The sequence below is a fragment of the Corythoichthys intestinalis genome, chromosome 9, assembly GCF_030265065.1.
Source record: "Corythoichthys intestinalis isolate RoL2023-P3 chromosome 9, ASM3026506v1, whole genome shotgun sequence".
In the NCBI taxonomy this organism is placed as follows: domain Eukaryota; kingdom Metazoa; phylum Chordata; class Actinopteri; order Syngnathiformes; family Syngnathidae; genus Corythoichthys; species Corythoichthys intestinalis.
The window spans coordinates 46185022-46201497 of NC_080403.1; the positions used below are offsets into that span (position 1 = coordinate 46185022).

General features: G+C 42.5%; 1 protein-coding gene across 2 annotated transcripts in view; it reads right to left on the reverse strand.

Annotated features, from left to right (window-relative positions):
* The window catches only part of LOC130921934 (plexin-A1-like), a 484623-nt gene that overhangs the window by 222332 nt on the left and 245815 nt on the right, over nucleotides 1-16476 (reverse strand). For both annotated transcript variants that reach the window (XM_057846316.1, XM_057846315.1), the window contains exons 5-8: nucleotides 15372-15472; nucleotides 11578-11701; nucleotides 7467-7620; nucleotides 1703-1802 (exon numbers count right to left, since the gene is read on the reverse strand). In XM_057846316.1, coding sequence (XP_057702299.1) covers nucleotides 1703-1802; nucleotides 7467-7620; nucleotides 11578-11701; nucleotides 15372-15472 — 479 coding nt within the window. The remainder of the gene's footprint in view (nucleotides 1-1702; nucleotides 1803-7466; nucleotides 7621-11577; nucleotides 11702-15371; nucleotides 15473-16476) is intronic.

A 16476-nucleotide genomic window follows, 5' to 3' on the forward strand; every position in this document is an offset into this window, starting at 1 on the left:
ATTGTGCAATAAGGTAGAGGGCTAGGAGTAGAGGTGGGAACCTCTTGTTACCTCACTATACGATACAATTTGCGATACAAAGCTCACAATAACAATGATTTCACGATACAACGATTATTGATACATTGGTCAGGAAATAATTCTCGTATAATCTACAAAAGAACAAATAAACAGAAAACCTAGCCATTTTTGTCTTCTGCTGTGAATTGGAATGAGTTTATCACTAGTAGACATCCAATCCGTTTGACCTGGGAGGGTGGCAGCGAATGAACAAATCCCTCCCAGCTCAAACAGATTGGACGTCAATGGCAACCAATGAGTTTAATTTGGGTGCATTTCAGCCCATTTGCTGTTGATTTTTAGTCACTTCCTGTTGATTTGGGGGCATTTATGGGTCAATTCTGGTTTATTTTGGGTTAGGCAGCAGGAAGTGACCTAAGAATCTCCTCAAATGAATAGGCAGTTGTTAGGTTTTGTGTTGGTTCCCTCCTAGTGTGTTTCTGTGATTGCCCATTGATTTCACCTGTTGTGCCTGTTCCTAGTGTATCCGCCAACCTGCATCCTTCTGTGTCACCCATCTGTTCCTCGTTGTCTCGTTACCCCTCGTCTCTGTGTGTATATAAGCTCCCAGTTTCTTTTCACTCCTTCTTGCGTAATTGTCAATGTCAAAGTCGATGTCCTGTCCAAGCTCTCGTGTACTAGTCCCTCAGATAAAGTAAGTTTTGTTTGAACATTGCCTTTTTGATCCCCAGTGCCTTTGGTTGTACTTTGTGTTTTTGTTAGTTATTATTAAAACGATTTCTGATTTCACCGCCAACTGCCTTGCCGCGTGTTGTTTCCCTGCATTTGGGTCCACACCACCAGCCTGCCTGCGTTTTCCGTGACAGGCAGTGACTCAAACTCAAAAGAAAGTGACCTGTTAATGCCCTAAAATTAACAAAAAATGAACTGTAAGCGCTCCAACAATATCTTGATTTTTGGCAGGAGCGTATCGATAACCTGATGGTATCACGTTATATCACCATTACGATATTTCGTCAAACCTCTAGCTAGGAATGTACACAAAAAACTGCTGGTATTCTAGTACAGAGGAAACTCACTTTAACTACCATTATTTTCGGACTATAAGCCACTTTTCTCCTTCATTTTAAATCCTGCGGCTAATAGTCCAGTGTAGCTAATTTGTTGATTTATTTGTGTTAATAGGTAATGTTTTATTTCACAACGACATCATAAGACCGTCATAATTATGACATGACACTATCATGGGCATTACTGAATGCTTATAACAGATGTCATTAGGTGTCATCTGGCAAATTATGTCACGTTATGGGTTGTATTTTGTCTTTATTTGAATAAAGATGGAACATCTGTCTTTATCAAAAAAGGTCGTCCAAGAAACACTATTGTAGACAGTCCAATAATCATTTAATAATTGAAAAATTATTAGCGTGTGTCATGGGTTATGATACGACTAGAATTACCATCTCATATCACAATCGTTACATACATACGTCGTGTTCGATTTTTCACTCTAAAGGTAACGCAATACCCCATGTGGATGTAAAAGGGAGATGGGTGTTTATTGTGCGAGTCATCCCAGAGGGACGGAACATGGAAGAGTGAAGGGTAGAACTAAATGAAACCTAATAAGAAAATCTTTATGAAATGCCCATATGATTAACAAATTGTTGGAACTTACGAATGGTGGACACTGCAGTTGTAGAAGACAAAATCAACACTTGCGAACTTCTTGCCCGTTTCCTTGGACTTCAGATAAAGCTTCACCACACGCTTGTCACCTAAATAAACATAGAAATATGCAAAACTGTTAAAAATTGGCAAAAAAAAAGGCATTAATCCATAAGATTATTTTTATTAAAAAATATTTTTTTACAGTGAGGAAAATAAATATTTGAACACCATGCGATTTTACAAGTTCTCCCACTCAGAAATGATGGGCGGGTTTGAAATTTTAATGGTAGGTGCTTGTCCATTGTGAGAGAGAATCTGAAAAAAATCTAGAAATCACAGTGTATGATTTTCTTTTTAACAATTTATTTATATCAAACTGCTACAAATCAGTATTTGAACACCTGAGAAAATCCATGTTAATGTTTGGCACAGTAGCCTTTGATTACAATACAGAAGTCAAACGTTTCCTGTAACTTTTCACCAGGTTCCTTTAACTTTTGTAACGTTTGCACAGACTGCAGCAGGGTTTTTTCACCACTGCTCCAGACAGATCTTCTCTAGATCAATCAGATTTCTGGCCTGTTACTGAGAAACACTAAGTATGAGCTTCCTCCAAAGATTTTCTATTGGGCTTAGGTCTGGAGACTGGCTAGGCCCCTCCAGAACCTTGATATGCTTTTTATGAAGCCACTTCTTGGTTATTCTGGCTGTCTGCTTCGGGCCACTGTCATGTTGGAGGACCTAGTCACGACCCATTTTCAATGCTCTAACTGAGCGAAGGAGGCAAGTCCCCAAAATCTCACATAACATGGCCCTGGTCATCCTCTCCTTAACACATTTGCTCCCAAAAACTTATAAATACGCTCTATTTGTAATTGTTTCAGTTTCCCAAAGACGTATTTATACGTCTTTTACGTTTTTATTCACAAGAGACACTCTGGGTTCTGATTCAACTTAGCTCCAAAGCACAACACTGAAAATCCATTTTAAAGCAATAAAACTGGCCACTGGAGGGCAGTAGACCCGCATTTGGTTAAGACCCGCAACCCGATTCAACGGAACGAACGGCCGGGCCGTCCAGGATGCCAGGCGGCGGACGACCGAGCAGGACAACCGGGAGGACGGCCAGGATGCCAGGCGCTGGACAACCGAGCAGAACGACCGGGACCACCAGTGCAGCGGACGATGCCGTTGAGTCCGTGTTGGTCGCCGAGCAGAGCCAGGCGGCAATGAGGGAAAAGTTTACCCCGGTTGTCGCGGCCACAACAGCGTCATCTCTCAGTTAGTTATGTGTAAATAAAATTGCTATCAAAAGCTCTATTTGTCTTGTTGTTTATGTTATTTTGTAAAAGGAAAACATTATTCAGATGTTAAGGATGTAACTAACACAAAAAATAGCTGTGTTGAAGTCAAAGTTATGTTTGAAATGTATGCTTTCACAAAAATCTCTTTTTTTTCATGAGAAATTGGAAAATTGCTCAAACTAAGCTATTTTCTAATGCTGATTTCTAAAGAATGGAAAACTGTTTTTCCTGCTGAAAGAATAGAGTCTAATCTTTCTTTTGGTGGGTTCCATGTTTATATAGCAATAGAACAGAATTTTCTGTGGGCCTTGCAAAATCAGTCAAAATCAAGTAAAACGGCCAGGAGCGAAGGGCCTTGCTCTGGTGAAAATGGCTGGGAGTGAATGAGTTAATACAGTGCAGTCGTCTAGTCCCATATGCAGAAAAACACCCCCAAAGCATGATATTCCCACCCCCATGCTTCACAGTAGGGATGGTGTTCTTGGGATGGTACTCATCATTCTTCTTCCTCCAAACACTATGAGTTGAATTAAGACCAAAAAGTTCAATTTTGATCTCATACAGTATGACCACAAGATTGTCTCCTCTGGATCATCCAAATGGTCATTGGCAAACTAAAACGGGACTGGACATGTGCTGGTTTAAGCAGGGGACCCTTGCGTGCCATGCATGATTTTAAACCATGATATCTTACCAACAGTAACTTTGGAAATGCTGGTCCCAGCTCCTTTCAAGTCATTGACCAGCTCCTCCTGTGTAGTTCTTGGCTGATTCCTCACCATTCTTAGGATCATTGAGACCCTACGAGGTAGATTCTGCATGGAGCCCCAGTCCGAAGGAGATTGACAGTCATGTTTAACTTCTTCCATTTTCTAATAATTGCTTCAACGGTGGATCTTATATTGCCTTGGCAATTGCCTTGTAATCCTGTCCAGCCTTGTAGAGTTCTACAATTCTGTCTATGTAAGAATTGCTGGAATTACTGATTGTATGGGGTCCATCCATCCATCCATTATCTTCCGCTTGTTCCGGGGTCGGGTCGCGGGGGCAGCAGCTTTAACAGGGAAGCCCAGACTTCCCTCTCCCCAGCCACTTCAACCAGCTCCTCCGGCGGGATCCCAAGGCGTTCCCAGGCCAGCCGAGAGACATAGTCTCTCCAGCGTGTCCTGGGTCGTCCCCGGGGCCTCCCGCCGGTGGGACATGCCCGGAACACCTCTCCAGGGAGGCGTCCGGGAGGCGTCCGAACCAGATGCCCGAGCCACCTCAGCTGGCTCCTCTCTATGCGGAGGAGTAGCGGCTCGACGCCGAGTCCCTCCCGGATGACCGAGCTTCTCACCCTATCTCTAAGGGAGAGCCCGGACACCCTGCGGAGGAAACTCATTTCGGCCGCTTGTATCCGGGATCTTGTTCTTTCGGTCACGACCCAAAGCTCGTGACCATAGGTGAGGGTAGGAACGTAGATCGACTGGTAAATCGAGAGCTTTGCCTTTCGGCTCAGCTCCTTCTTCACCACTACGGACCGGTGCAGCGTCCGCATTACTGCAGACGCCGCACCGATTCGCCTGTCGATCTCCCGCTCCCTCCTACCGTCACTCGTGAACAAGACCCCAAGATACTTGAACTCCTCCACTTGGGGCAGGATCTCATCCCCGACCCGGAGAGGGCACTCCACCCTTTTCCGACTGAGGACCATGGTCTCGGATTTGGAGGTGCTGATCTTCATCCCAACCGCTTCACACTCAGCTGCGAACCGCTCCAGTGAGAGTTGGAGGTCACGGCTTGATGAAGCCAACAGCACTAAATCATCTGCAAAAAGCAGAGATTCAATGCTGAGGTCACCAAACCGGACCCCCTCAACGCTTCGGCTGCGCCTAGAAATTCTGTCCATAAAAGTTATGAACAAAATCAGTGACAAAGGGCAGCCTTGGCGGAGTCCAACCCTCACTGGGAACGAATTCGACTTACTGCCGGCAATGCGGACCAGACTCTGACACCGGTCGTACAGGGACCGAACAGCCCTTACCAAGGGGCTCGGTACCCCGTACTCCCGGAGCACCCTCCACAGGATTCCCCTAGGCACACGGTCGAACGCCTTCTCCAAATCCACAAAACACATGTAGACTGGTTGGGCGAACTCCCATGCACCCTCGAGGACCCTGCTGAGGGTGTAGAGCTGGTCCACTGTTCCACGGCCGGGACGAAAACCACACTGCTCCTCCTGAATCCGAGATTCGACTTCCCGACGGACCCTCCTCTCCAGCAACCCTGAATAGACTTTACCGGGGAGGCTGAGGAGTGTGATTCCTCTATAATTGGAACACACCCTCCGGTCCCCCTTTTTAAAAAGGGGGACCACCACCCCGGTCTGCCAATCCAGAGGCACTGTCCCCGATGTCCACGCGATGTTGTAGAGGCGTGTCAGCCATGACAGCCCTACAACATCCAGAGCCTTTAGGAACTCCGGGCGGATCTCATCCACCCCCGGGGCCTTGCCACCGAGGAGCTTACCAACCGCCTCAGTGACTTCAACCCCAGAGATCGAAGAGCCCACCTCAGAGTCCCCAGACTCTGCTTCCTCAAAGGAAGGCGTGTCGGTGGAATTGAGGAGGGCTTCGAAGTATTCTCTCCACCGACTCACGACGTCCCGAGTCGAGGTCAGCAGTACACCATCTTCACTATACACAGTGTTAATAGTGCACTGCTTTCCTCTCCTCAGACGCCGGATGGTGGACCAGAATTTCCTCGAAGCCATCCGGAAGTCGTTTTCCATGGCCTCAACGAACTCCTCTCATGTCCGAGTTTTTGCCTCGGCGACTGCCGAGGCCGCAGTCCGCTTGGCCAGCCGGTACCTGTCAGCTGCCTCCGGAGTCCCACAGGCCAAAAAGGCCCGATAGGCCTCCTTCTTCAGCTTGACGGCATTCCTTACCGCTGGTGTCCACCAGCGGGTTCGGGGATTGCCGCCACGACAGGCACCAACCACCTTACGGCCACAGCTCTGATCGGCCGCCTCAACAATGGAGACGCGGAACATGGCCCACTCGGACTCAATGTCCCCCACCTCCCCCGGGACAAGGGAGAAGTTCTGCCGGAGGTGGGTGTTGAAACTCTTTCTGACAGGGGATTCTGCCAGACGTTCCCAGCAGACCCTCACAATACGTTTGGGCCTGCCAGGTCTGGCCAGCATCTTCCCCCGCCATCGGAGCCAACACACCACCAGGTGGTGATCGGTTGACAGCTCCGCCCCTCTCTTCACCCGAGTGTCCAAAGCATGCGGCCGCAAGTCGCAAGAACATGGTGTTCGTTATAGACAAACCGTGACGAGCACAGAAGTCCAATAACAGAACACCACTCGGGTTCTGATCGGGGGGGCCGTTCCTCCCAATCACGCCCCTCCAGGTCTCACTGTCATTGCCCACGTGAGCGTTGTATGGGGTGGACATGTAAAAAAGTCATCTCCACTTCACTTATTCGTTGGACTTTTTAAAGGCGACTAACAGGTCTTTGAGGCTCACAATTCTAGCTAATAGACAGGTGTTCAAATACTTATTTGCAGCAGTATAATACAAATAAATTGTTAAAAAAAATTCATACACTGTGATTTATGGATTTTTTTCTCTTTAGATTGTCTCTCACAGTGGACAAGTACCTACCATGAAAATTTCAAACCCGCCCCTCATTTCTAAGTGAGAGAACTTCCCTAATTGCAGGGTGTCCAAACACTTATTTTCCTTACTATATATGCGGGTATATAAACAACAATACATAATTAGAATAGGTATCAATGTTTAGAACGTACGCTCAAGCAGAGAACCTATGAATGGGAGCAGTTTAAAAATTTACTGTAGTACACTTGGAGAAACTTAAAGATGAGTATGGAACCTTTCATGCTTCAAGAATAACAAAACGTTCATTCCTGTGGCAAAAACAGATACCTACATGAAGTAAGTGTACAATCTCCACTAAAATTAGAGTAAGTACAGATACTATCACCAAGTCTTTGAAAAGAAGTTAGCGACACGAGCCTTGTCGTTTCCAGGGAAAGCAAAATAAACAAGTGAAAGTGACAAGGATGCATAATGCATGATAATGGGCATTCAAAACAGTGCTATTTTCAGTACAAAAATGCAAACTTGGGTTAGAGCTCTTTGAAATGGAATTGGCAAACATTATTGACGATGACAAGGTATTCTGATAGAGTCGCACTAAGCAAATCATCTAATAATGCTAAAAATATTTCTTGTGGCTGCACAGCTGCAGACTTCTCAGATTGCACGGCAGAAAAAAAGACCCCTTAGGGGGAGACATCAGCCCGCGTTGATAAATTAATAGCACCAAATGAATTCAAAGGCGCAAGGCAGGGGGGAGCGTACACAACAAAACTGTTAGAGAGACAAAACTAAGCAATTTTGAAATGAAGGCCAACATTTTCCGATTCGTGATTTCATCACCCAGCTAATCACGCCCAACCTTTGTTCCGTGTGATGGGAATGACATCACGAGCAGATGGAGAAAGGCAGTAAATATATCCGCCTTGGATCAGTCCTTCGGTCTCCACGTAGTCCTCGAAGGAGCAGTTGACCCCCGCTGATAGATCAGGCACATTACGAGCCTGAAGGACCAGCTTTTGAGAGAGAAAGAGAGAGCGAGGCAATCAGTACAAGATCAATGGAAGGACACGGTGTACATGGATTGTTATAAGATATGACATGGGGGTTAATGGGTGCTGGGGGGCAGAGACATGTAAGTGATGCCGGGCTATGTGTAGGTGTGTGATGGGCACAGCCATTTGTGTGTGCATCTGTTACAATGGCAGCTATTACAATTATAGCAAGGTTAATGTGTGCGCGAGTGTGTTAGTTTAGTTTGGGATGCTTTTTATGTGGTGAAGTTGCCAAGAGTACTTAAATGGCTGATATATCAAGTCCTACGTTTTGGAATAACAACGGCATAAAAAATGTACCATCATTTCTCTAGTATAATCCGGAGCCTGACCATTGAAGGCTCTGTAAGTGACTTAAAATTCTAAATCAAAGTGAATGGGTATGAAACTGAAATCTGGTGAAAGTCTCCCTCTGTGTACTATGTCTTGGTGAGCTCATTGGTAGAGTTCATTGTGTTATATTGCTATGATGCTGATCTCGCAGAAACACGCCCCTGCACTAAAAAGCAACCCAGATCAGAGTTCAGCGTTTCAGAATGAAGTATGGAAAACACAAACTAAACCATGTGGTGAAGTTATGGATTAAACCAAAGCATCTGTGAAAGTTTTCTGCATACACTGCCTTAACCCTTTCAAAGCCAGTCCTCCCAGTTTAACTGGATTGGATGTCGAGCGTTGGCAATGGCAGGCAAAAACATAAAATTATTAATTTCTAAAATAAAATAAAATAAAAAAATCATCCATATCGGTCCATAACCAAATCCTATTTGTTTTTATTTATTCTAATGTTACAATGATTAAATTAATCATTAATATTAGGTGATATTAATATAATATTAATATTAGGTAAACAATAATATACTATAATTAATACCTGGCTTCCACATATGTTGGTATCACATTTTGGACCATGTACATACAGTGTATCACAAAAGTGAGTAAACCCCTTGCATTTCTGCAGATATTAAAGTATATCTTTTCATAGGACAACACTGACAAAATCACACTTTGACACAATGAAAAGTAGTCTGTGTGCAGCTTATATAATAGAGTTGATTTATTTGCCCAACAAAATAACTCAAAATAGGAAAAAGCGGCATGGAAAATGAATGAATGAATGAATAACCATTAATATCTAAACCCCTGGCAACAAAAGTGAGTACACCCCTTTGAAAAAAAGTATATCCCTAAATGTCCAAATTGAGTACTGCTTGTCATTTTCCCTCCAAAATGACATGTGACTCGTTACCGGAGTGCTGTCAGAATTGCTGCCGAGATTGACGAGGTGACCCCCCCACCCGTCACCCTGTTAGTGCTCAGACCATACGTCACACTCTACATCAAATTGTTGTGCATGGCTGTCACCCCAGGAGGACGCCTCTTCTAAAGACTACACAAGAAAGCCCGCACGTCTCATCAGACCATAAGACATGGTTCCAGTAATCCATGTGCTTTGTTGACATGTCTTCAGCAAACTGTTTTTGGGCTTTCTTGTTTTCAGGAAACGCATCTATACTAAACACTGTAAACGTTAGCATTGCTACATTGAGGCTAATGAGAATAAAAGACAACCTACTATAGCCTGCTATATAACATTGGCAGTCTTATCCAAAACGCAAACATGCGGTTAAAAGGTGGTTTTTTTTTTTTTTTTTTTTTTGTGGAGTGTAAAGCTTACGGTTAGCGGTTTAGCGAACGTACTTCAGGTGAACATTTCAAATGCATGTAATGTTGTCATATAAATAACGATTTCTGGAGTTAATTCCACATACTTCAGAATTCAGATTCTACACTAAGAATAGCTTTAAAACGACACCATTTATGGAAAATCTGATTGGCAATGAATAATTATTATAATACTATTATAGTATATAGTAGTACAGTGAGGCAAATAAGTATTTAGTCAACCACTAATTGTGCAAGTTCTCCCACTTGAAAATATTAGACAGGCCTGTAATTGTCAACATGGGTAAAACTTAACCATGAGAGACAGAATGTGGAAAAAAAACAGGAATATCACATAGTTTGATTTTAAATAATTTATCTGCAAATCATGGTGGAAAATAAGTATTTGGTCAATACCAAAAGTTCATCTCAATACTTGGTTATGCACCCTTTGTTAGCAATAACGGAGGCCAAACTTTTTCTGTAACTCTTCACAAGCTTTTCACACACTGTTGCTGGTATCTTGGCCCATTCCAACATGCAGATCTCCTCTAGAGCAGTGATGTTTTGGGGCTGTCATTGGGCGGACGCGGACTTTCAACTCCCTCCACAGATTTTCTATGGGGTTGAGCACTGGAGACTGGCTAGGCCACTCCAGGAAATTGAAATGTTTCTTACGAAGCCACTCCTTTGTTGCCCGGGCTGTGTGTTTGGGATCATTGTCATGCTGAAAGACTCAGCCACGTCTCATCTTCAATGCCTTTGCTGATGGAAGGAGATTTTCACTCAATCTCTCGATACATGGCCCCATTCATTACTTCCTTTACACAGATCAGTCGTCCTGGTCCCTTTGCAGAAAAACAGCCCCAAAGCATGATGTTTCCACACCCATGCTTCACAGTGGGTATGGTGTTCTTCAGATGCAATTCAGTATTCATTCTCCTCCAAACACGAGAACCTGTGTTTCTACTAAAAAGCTCTATTTTGGTTTCATCTGACCATAACACATTCTCCCAGTCCTCTTCTGGATCATCCAAATGCTCTATAGCGAACCACAGACGGGCCTGGACGTGTACTGGCTTCAGCAGGGGGACATGTCTGGCAGTGCAGGGTCTGAGTCCATGGCAGCGCATTGTGTTACTGATAGTAGCCTTTGTTACTGTGGTCCCAGCTCACTGTAGGTCATTCACTAGGTCCCCCCATGTGGTTCTGGGATTTTTGCTCACCGTTGTTGTTATCATTTTGACGCCACGGGGTGAGATCTTGCATGGAGCCCCAGATCGAGGGAGATTATCAGTGGTCTTGTATGTCTTCCATTTTCTAATAACTGCTCCCACAGTTGATTTCTTTACACCAAGCGTTTTACCTATTGCAGATTCAGTCTTCCCAGCCTGGTGCAGGTCTACAATTTTATCTCTGGTGTCCTTCGACAGATCTTTGGTCTTGGCCATAGTGGAGTTTGGAGAGTGACTGACTGAGGTTGTGAACAGGTGGCTTTTATACCGACAATGAGTTAAAACAGGTGCCATTAATACAGGTAACGAGTGGAGCCTCGTTAGAATTTAGACCTCTTTCACAGCCAGAAATCTTGCTTGTTTGTAGGTAACCAAATACTTATTTTCCACTCTAATTTGGAAATAAATTCTTTAAAAATCAAACAATGTGATTTTCTGTTTTTTTTTTTTTTTTTGCCACATTCTGTCTCTCATGGTTGAGGTTTGCCAATGTTGACAATTACAGGCCTCTCTTATCTTTTTAAGTAGGAGAACTAGCACAATTGGTGGTTGACTAAATACTTTATTTCCCCCACTGTATGTATATACAATAATTATAATCCTAGATTTTTTTTTTTAAGAATTGTTTTGAATAATGTTGGAAAGGCGAAGTCAGTGTTCTGAATCTGTTTAAAATCCATTCTTTTGCACTAGTTAATGCTATCAGCATTTGACCTTATTGTTTATTTATGATTTTTTTTATTGTTATATATGTGTTTATTTGTACTTTGATAAAGAATTTAAGTGTTCCAAAATGCTTAATGAATTAATAAGCGTCAACAAAAATGTTATTGCGAAATTAGTGGAAAAAAAAAAAAAAACAACTAAAATTAGATTAGTCGACTAATCGTAAAACTAACTAATTGGGAGAAAATGTGTCGTTTGGGACAGCCCTAGTGTCGACATTCAGTTGACGTTGCTGCTGAAGGAATGAAACGCTGTCGTAAGCCAATGATCTCCCGTATACGAGAAGGCTTACCTGCACTTCAGACATGGTGACAGAAATATTTTTGGGCTGAACGGTGAGCTCCACACACTGCCTCTGGTCTGATGCAAACCTCTGGGGTTCTCCCGCTCTTTCACAACGGTCCTTTCGTGAGCAGCTGAAGAGAGGTGTAAAAAAAGTGATAGGTTAAATGTGAAATTTGCAGAGGAGAAAAGCAAAAACCAAGGAGAGAGGGAAAGATGAGAGTTGTGAATAGTTTAGATTATACAGTCTGACTATCATTTTAAACATGATGAAACGGCAGAACCATCACCTTCACGCAGAAAATGAGAGCAATAATAAAAGACAAATAGGCTAATAGCTCGCTGCAACCATTACTGCAGGACTAAACCATCATTACCCCAGTGGCCTTGACATTTGTTCAAGAAACACTAAGCTGTGTGTACATCCGTACAGCTCCTCATCTGTTCAGTTTACAGTCCCACCCAATTTAAACTAGTCAGGAGATATATAGGCAACCATTAAAGTTTCACTGAGCTGTAAAAATGATACAATTCAAACCCACGGCATATCAAGAGAGGTCAGCAATTTCCTCCCGCTTATTACCGGGCAGCTGATGACGAGAAAAAAAAGCATCGCCGTGCAGCAGTTTTACTATTAGCTATTCATAATGCATTAGCTATCACTTCACCTCAGCGCTAACAACAACTGGTCCCAGAGGTGAGTGAAAAGAGCTGATGTGGCACTGTGTGAAAGATTGACAATAATAGGGAAGCGGGAAAAGATGCTAACTGCTTCCACCGTGAGAAGCCCCCGTACTCTCATTTAGTTAGTCGAGTCTTGGGGTTTGGTAGCCAGCAGTCCTGCTGACAACTTGTACACATGCACACACAGAGATTAAAGGCATGAGTATGCAAAAAGGTGTCAATTTATTTTCCTTTTCTTTACTGCTACAGCTCTGCTATGCGCCGGTATGTGTATTTCCTAGAAAGCACCGCATGTTTGTGTGTATGTGTAGGCAAGGTTATGTGTGCGTATCCCCAACTCAATTCTGTTGATTGAACCTACCACGGTTATTAATAGGATGTGGCTAAAGGCACCAGAGGCCTGAAACGAGGCTTATAAATAATTTGCCTATTAATATTTCCCCATTTTGTCTGCGGGGCCTTAGTCAGATTTGGCAACACAATCAGCTAGGAAATGAGCATGCTGCGTTCATGACACATCGTCGAGATGTGGCCAAATGGCTGTTTAACGCTGGTTCAAGCCTGTCATGATGTCATTTTAAAGACGGAGAGGTGGCAAACGTGTGATTGTGGGCGCCTGAAGGAAAGACGGTTTGCTGATAAGTCTTCTAATCTTAATTAACACGCCTAGAGACGTTTTATATGCCAAATTTTTGCAGTGTTCTAAATGTGGTGTCATTTCCTATCACCTCACTACAATAATGTGGAATTACTCTTAACACTCACCTGGGTTTAAAAAAAAAAATAAGAGCATGGATAGGCAATTTTGGAAGCAAGTAACAGAATTAGTTGAGCTGAGGTTCACTATTCAACTATTATGTTAAATAAATTAATTAAACACCTTATAGAGAAAGTGTGTCTATGGCGGAAAACACAGACAAGACTGAAAAAGCAGTTTCTGCTCTTGCACTCTTTTTTAGAATAAACTGCTCTATTTTAAGCCAAAAGAACTGTTATGTTTGGTAGAACAATATGTCTATATGCTGTAGGGCTGCGGCTATCGAATATTTTAGTAGTCGATTAATCGATGGACTAGTTAGTTCGAATAATCGAGTAATCGGATAAGGAGCATGAAAAATTAAAATACCCCAAACGGTATAATTTAAAAAAAAAAAAAAAAAGGCATCGATGTACAACAAAAGAACAATTGGCTAACTTACATAGAAAAACTCCGCTAGCTTAAATGCTATAAAATGCTAAAAAAAAAATTTTTTTTTTACTATGCTCTAAACAAATGGTTCGGACACATATTCCCACAAAAAAATGGCTAAATATACCTATAAACTAAATTATGAATGCATTAAAAAACATTAGCTCAAACAAAAACTTGGTCATATGTTGTTCTTAACAGGGAGCAGTTGGATGCAACCATGTGAAATAAGGCAGACTAGAGGGCAGTGTATCCACCCTAATCAATAAACTAAATGCAAACACTTTCAAAATAAACCATTACATCACCACTTTAATTAAACGAATAATCGAAGCAACAAAATGTCATTCGAATATTTTTTTTCTAACTGAGTTACTGAGTTAATCGATTAATCGTTGCAGCACTAATATGCTGCCATGGCAGATTGATTTATTTACTATTATTAATTTTTCCGTTTAACCCTGGAAACACCTGTTTACAGACGTTGCGCAACCGCTTTTGTTTCAACCCAGCCATAAAAACAAGGTAAGAAATTATATTTATTATTCGAAAGGTCTGTCATTTTTAGCTTAGAATCATAAATTGATGTCAAATTTTTAGTTTGGGGGAAAAAAAAAAAAAAATTAGCTTAATCCGAGCACAGATTTTTGGCAAGAGGTGCTGTACACCGTAGTTTAATACAGGCCACATGTACTGTACAAAAACATTTACTGTATACTCACATTCACATCTAATGTACGGTTAAAAATCTTGGAAGTCTGTCAACATTAGGGTTGGGCATCGAGTATTGAGCATCGATGGGACCCTGTTCTAACACTCCGGTTCTCCTGGAACCGTTCGAATTTTAAAATTTGGATTCCATGTTTCGATGCCCTAACCCCCAAGCGGAAATTTTTCTGCCGAAAACCACGAAGAAAAAGCCACAAGAAGCGCGTTTGTGCATTTCAACTAGAATACAACCATGGGCATGGTGGGGCGGGCACTCAAAAGTTTGGCTTAACTTTATTAAAAAAAAAAAAAAAAAAAGACTAGTCACCTCAGTGCAACATTTGCAACACAACTATATCATGCAAAGGTGGCTGCACGACCAATTATGCACGACCGGCTTCATGGAAGTGCCAAAGCTAGCCGAGTGCTACGTAGTTGACACGCTGCGCTGTCAGAACCAGGTAAGTAAAATAATACATTACGTCGGTCTTCTGCTGTTCCCGCGATCGGACCCCGGATTAAGCAGTAGACGATGGATGGATCGAAAATAATACGTTAGGAAGAACTTTTATTTTTTTAAGCTTGTAATCAAGTATCAAAACTCACAAAAATCAAATAAAGCAAACTGTAGTAAACAAAATAGAATATAAATTAAACATTTGCCAGATTGGGGGCCCCTAGTTTTCAGGGGCCCTAAGCAGCTGCATAGTCTGCGTATAGGCTGGGCCAGCCCTGCATAAACTGGAGTATGATTGGAAATTTTGTGGTCTCAGGACGAGCTCTGACGCACGGGACAGGACCGGACGGGAGGAAACATCAGTTTGGGCATCAAATATGGATTTGGCGACTGGATCGACCGAAGCTTTTCCAAATAACTGCTTATATGCAACTCATCCAATGAGTTTACAGCATCTGAAAGCACCGGAGCTTCCATAATTTGCAAGTGAATCCACCTTTAGAAACTACGATCAATGACAATACGGACACACAATGACGGACAATATGGCGGCACAATACAGCTATCACGTGATTGTGTGACGTTGGTGATTGGGGTCTACAAACAGTGACGTTCCAACTAAGCTTCAAAGCTTGTATCACTGAACGCAGTGTATGATCATTTGGGGGATTAACTGTCTAATGAGTTAGTCTACTCAAAAGTATGCTGACTGTTAATAAACCTCTTTAATTTATATCAAATAGGCATCAGTGTGTGCGATACTTACACATTGTGGAGGACACACCATCCACAGTGAGGGTCTCTGGAGCCTAAACACTCCCCACACGTAGTGTACTGCTCACAGCTCTCCACTGGAACTCTCACCACCTGGAAATAAACCAAGACAGAGAGAAAGCAGGGACATTATTAGAGAAATTAATATCCCAATGTGTTGAATGTTTGAGATTTTGTACAAGAATTCCAAGAGATATACATATTAGTCAAGTGATTGTGTGACAATTTCCAGTGAAACGTACATTGGTGAGGCCAAGTAGTGCATGCTGGGAGACATGACAGGTGGTCATGGTACCCATGAAAGGATCGACAGGTGACCTCCAAAAACCACTGGGCGGTAGTGAAGCAGAAATCAGTGTGTGTGCAAATGTGTGTACATGATGTGAGACAGAATGAATTGAAGTGTTTGAACAAAGTCGATGTAACGAGGTCTTGTGTGACAGTGTGTTTGCGCATGTCAGTCATTCAGAGCCACAGTAGAGGTGTGGGCTTGCTGAGACAGGAGAGAAAAAAAATAAAGTGTTTGAGATGGCCCTTCACTCCACTTAAAGGTGATAAGAGATGATTCACAACAAAGATCCCAGGGGATCACAGGAAGTGTGGCTATTTCAAGATATTTGCAGGAGACAATTTGACAGACAAATCACAAGCATTTTACTGGTCTGCAACAAAGCAGACGTGTTTATGTGCACATGAAATAAAATATTCTATCATGAAGATTGTATCAGCCTAAATGCTGTCAATTACTATTCATTTTTGGAACAAAATTGAGGAGGAGTTTGAGTTGAGTGTGTGAGTTTGAATGCTAACAAATTTACTGCAGGGCCAGTATATGGCATTTTTGTGGCATATGGCAAAATGGCTTTTGGCAAATTCCAGTTTTTTGGTATATGGCAAAATGATTTTTGGCATATGGCAGTTTTTTTGATACATGGCAAAATGGCTTTTGGCATATGTATTTTTTTTTGTATATTGCAAAATGGCTTTTGGCATATAACATTTTTGCAGGTCATGCACGTCCATGCCTTTGACGGCCATCCACGTCCAAATTTCCCCATTCATTTTACATGGCAGAAAACGTGTGGTTGTGATTTTTG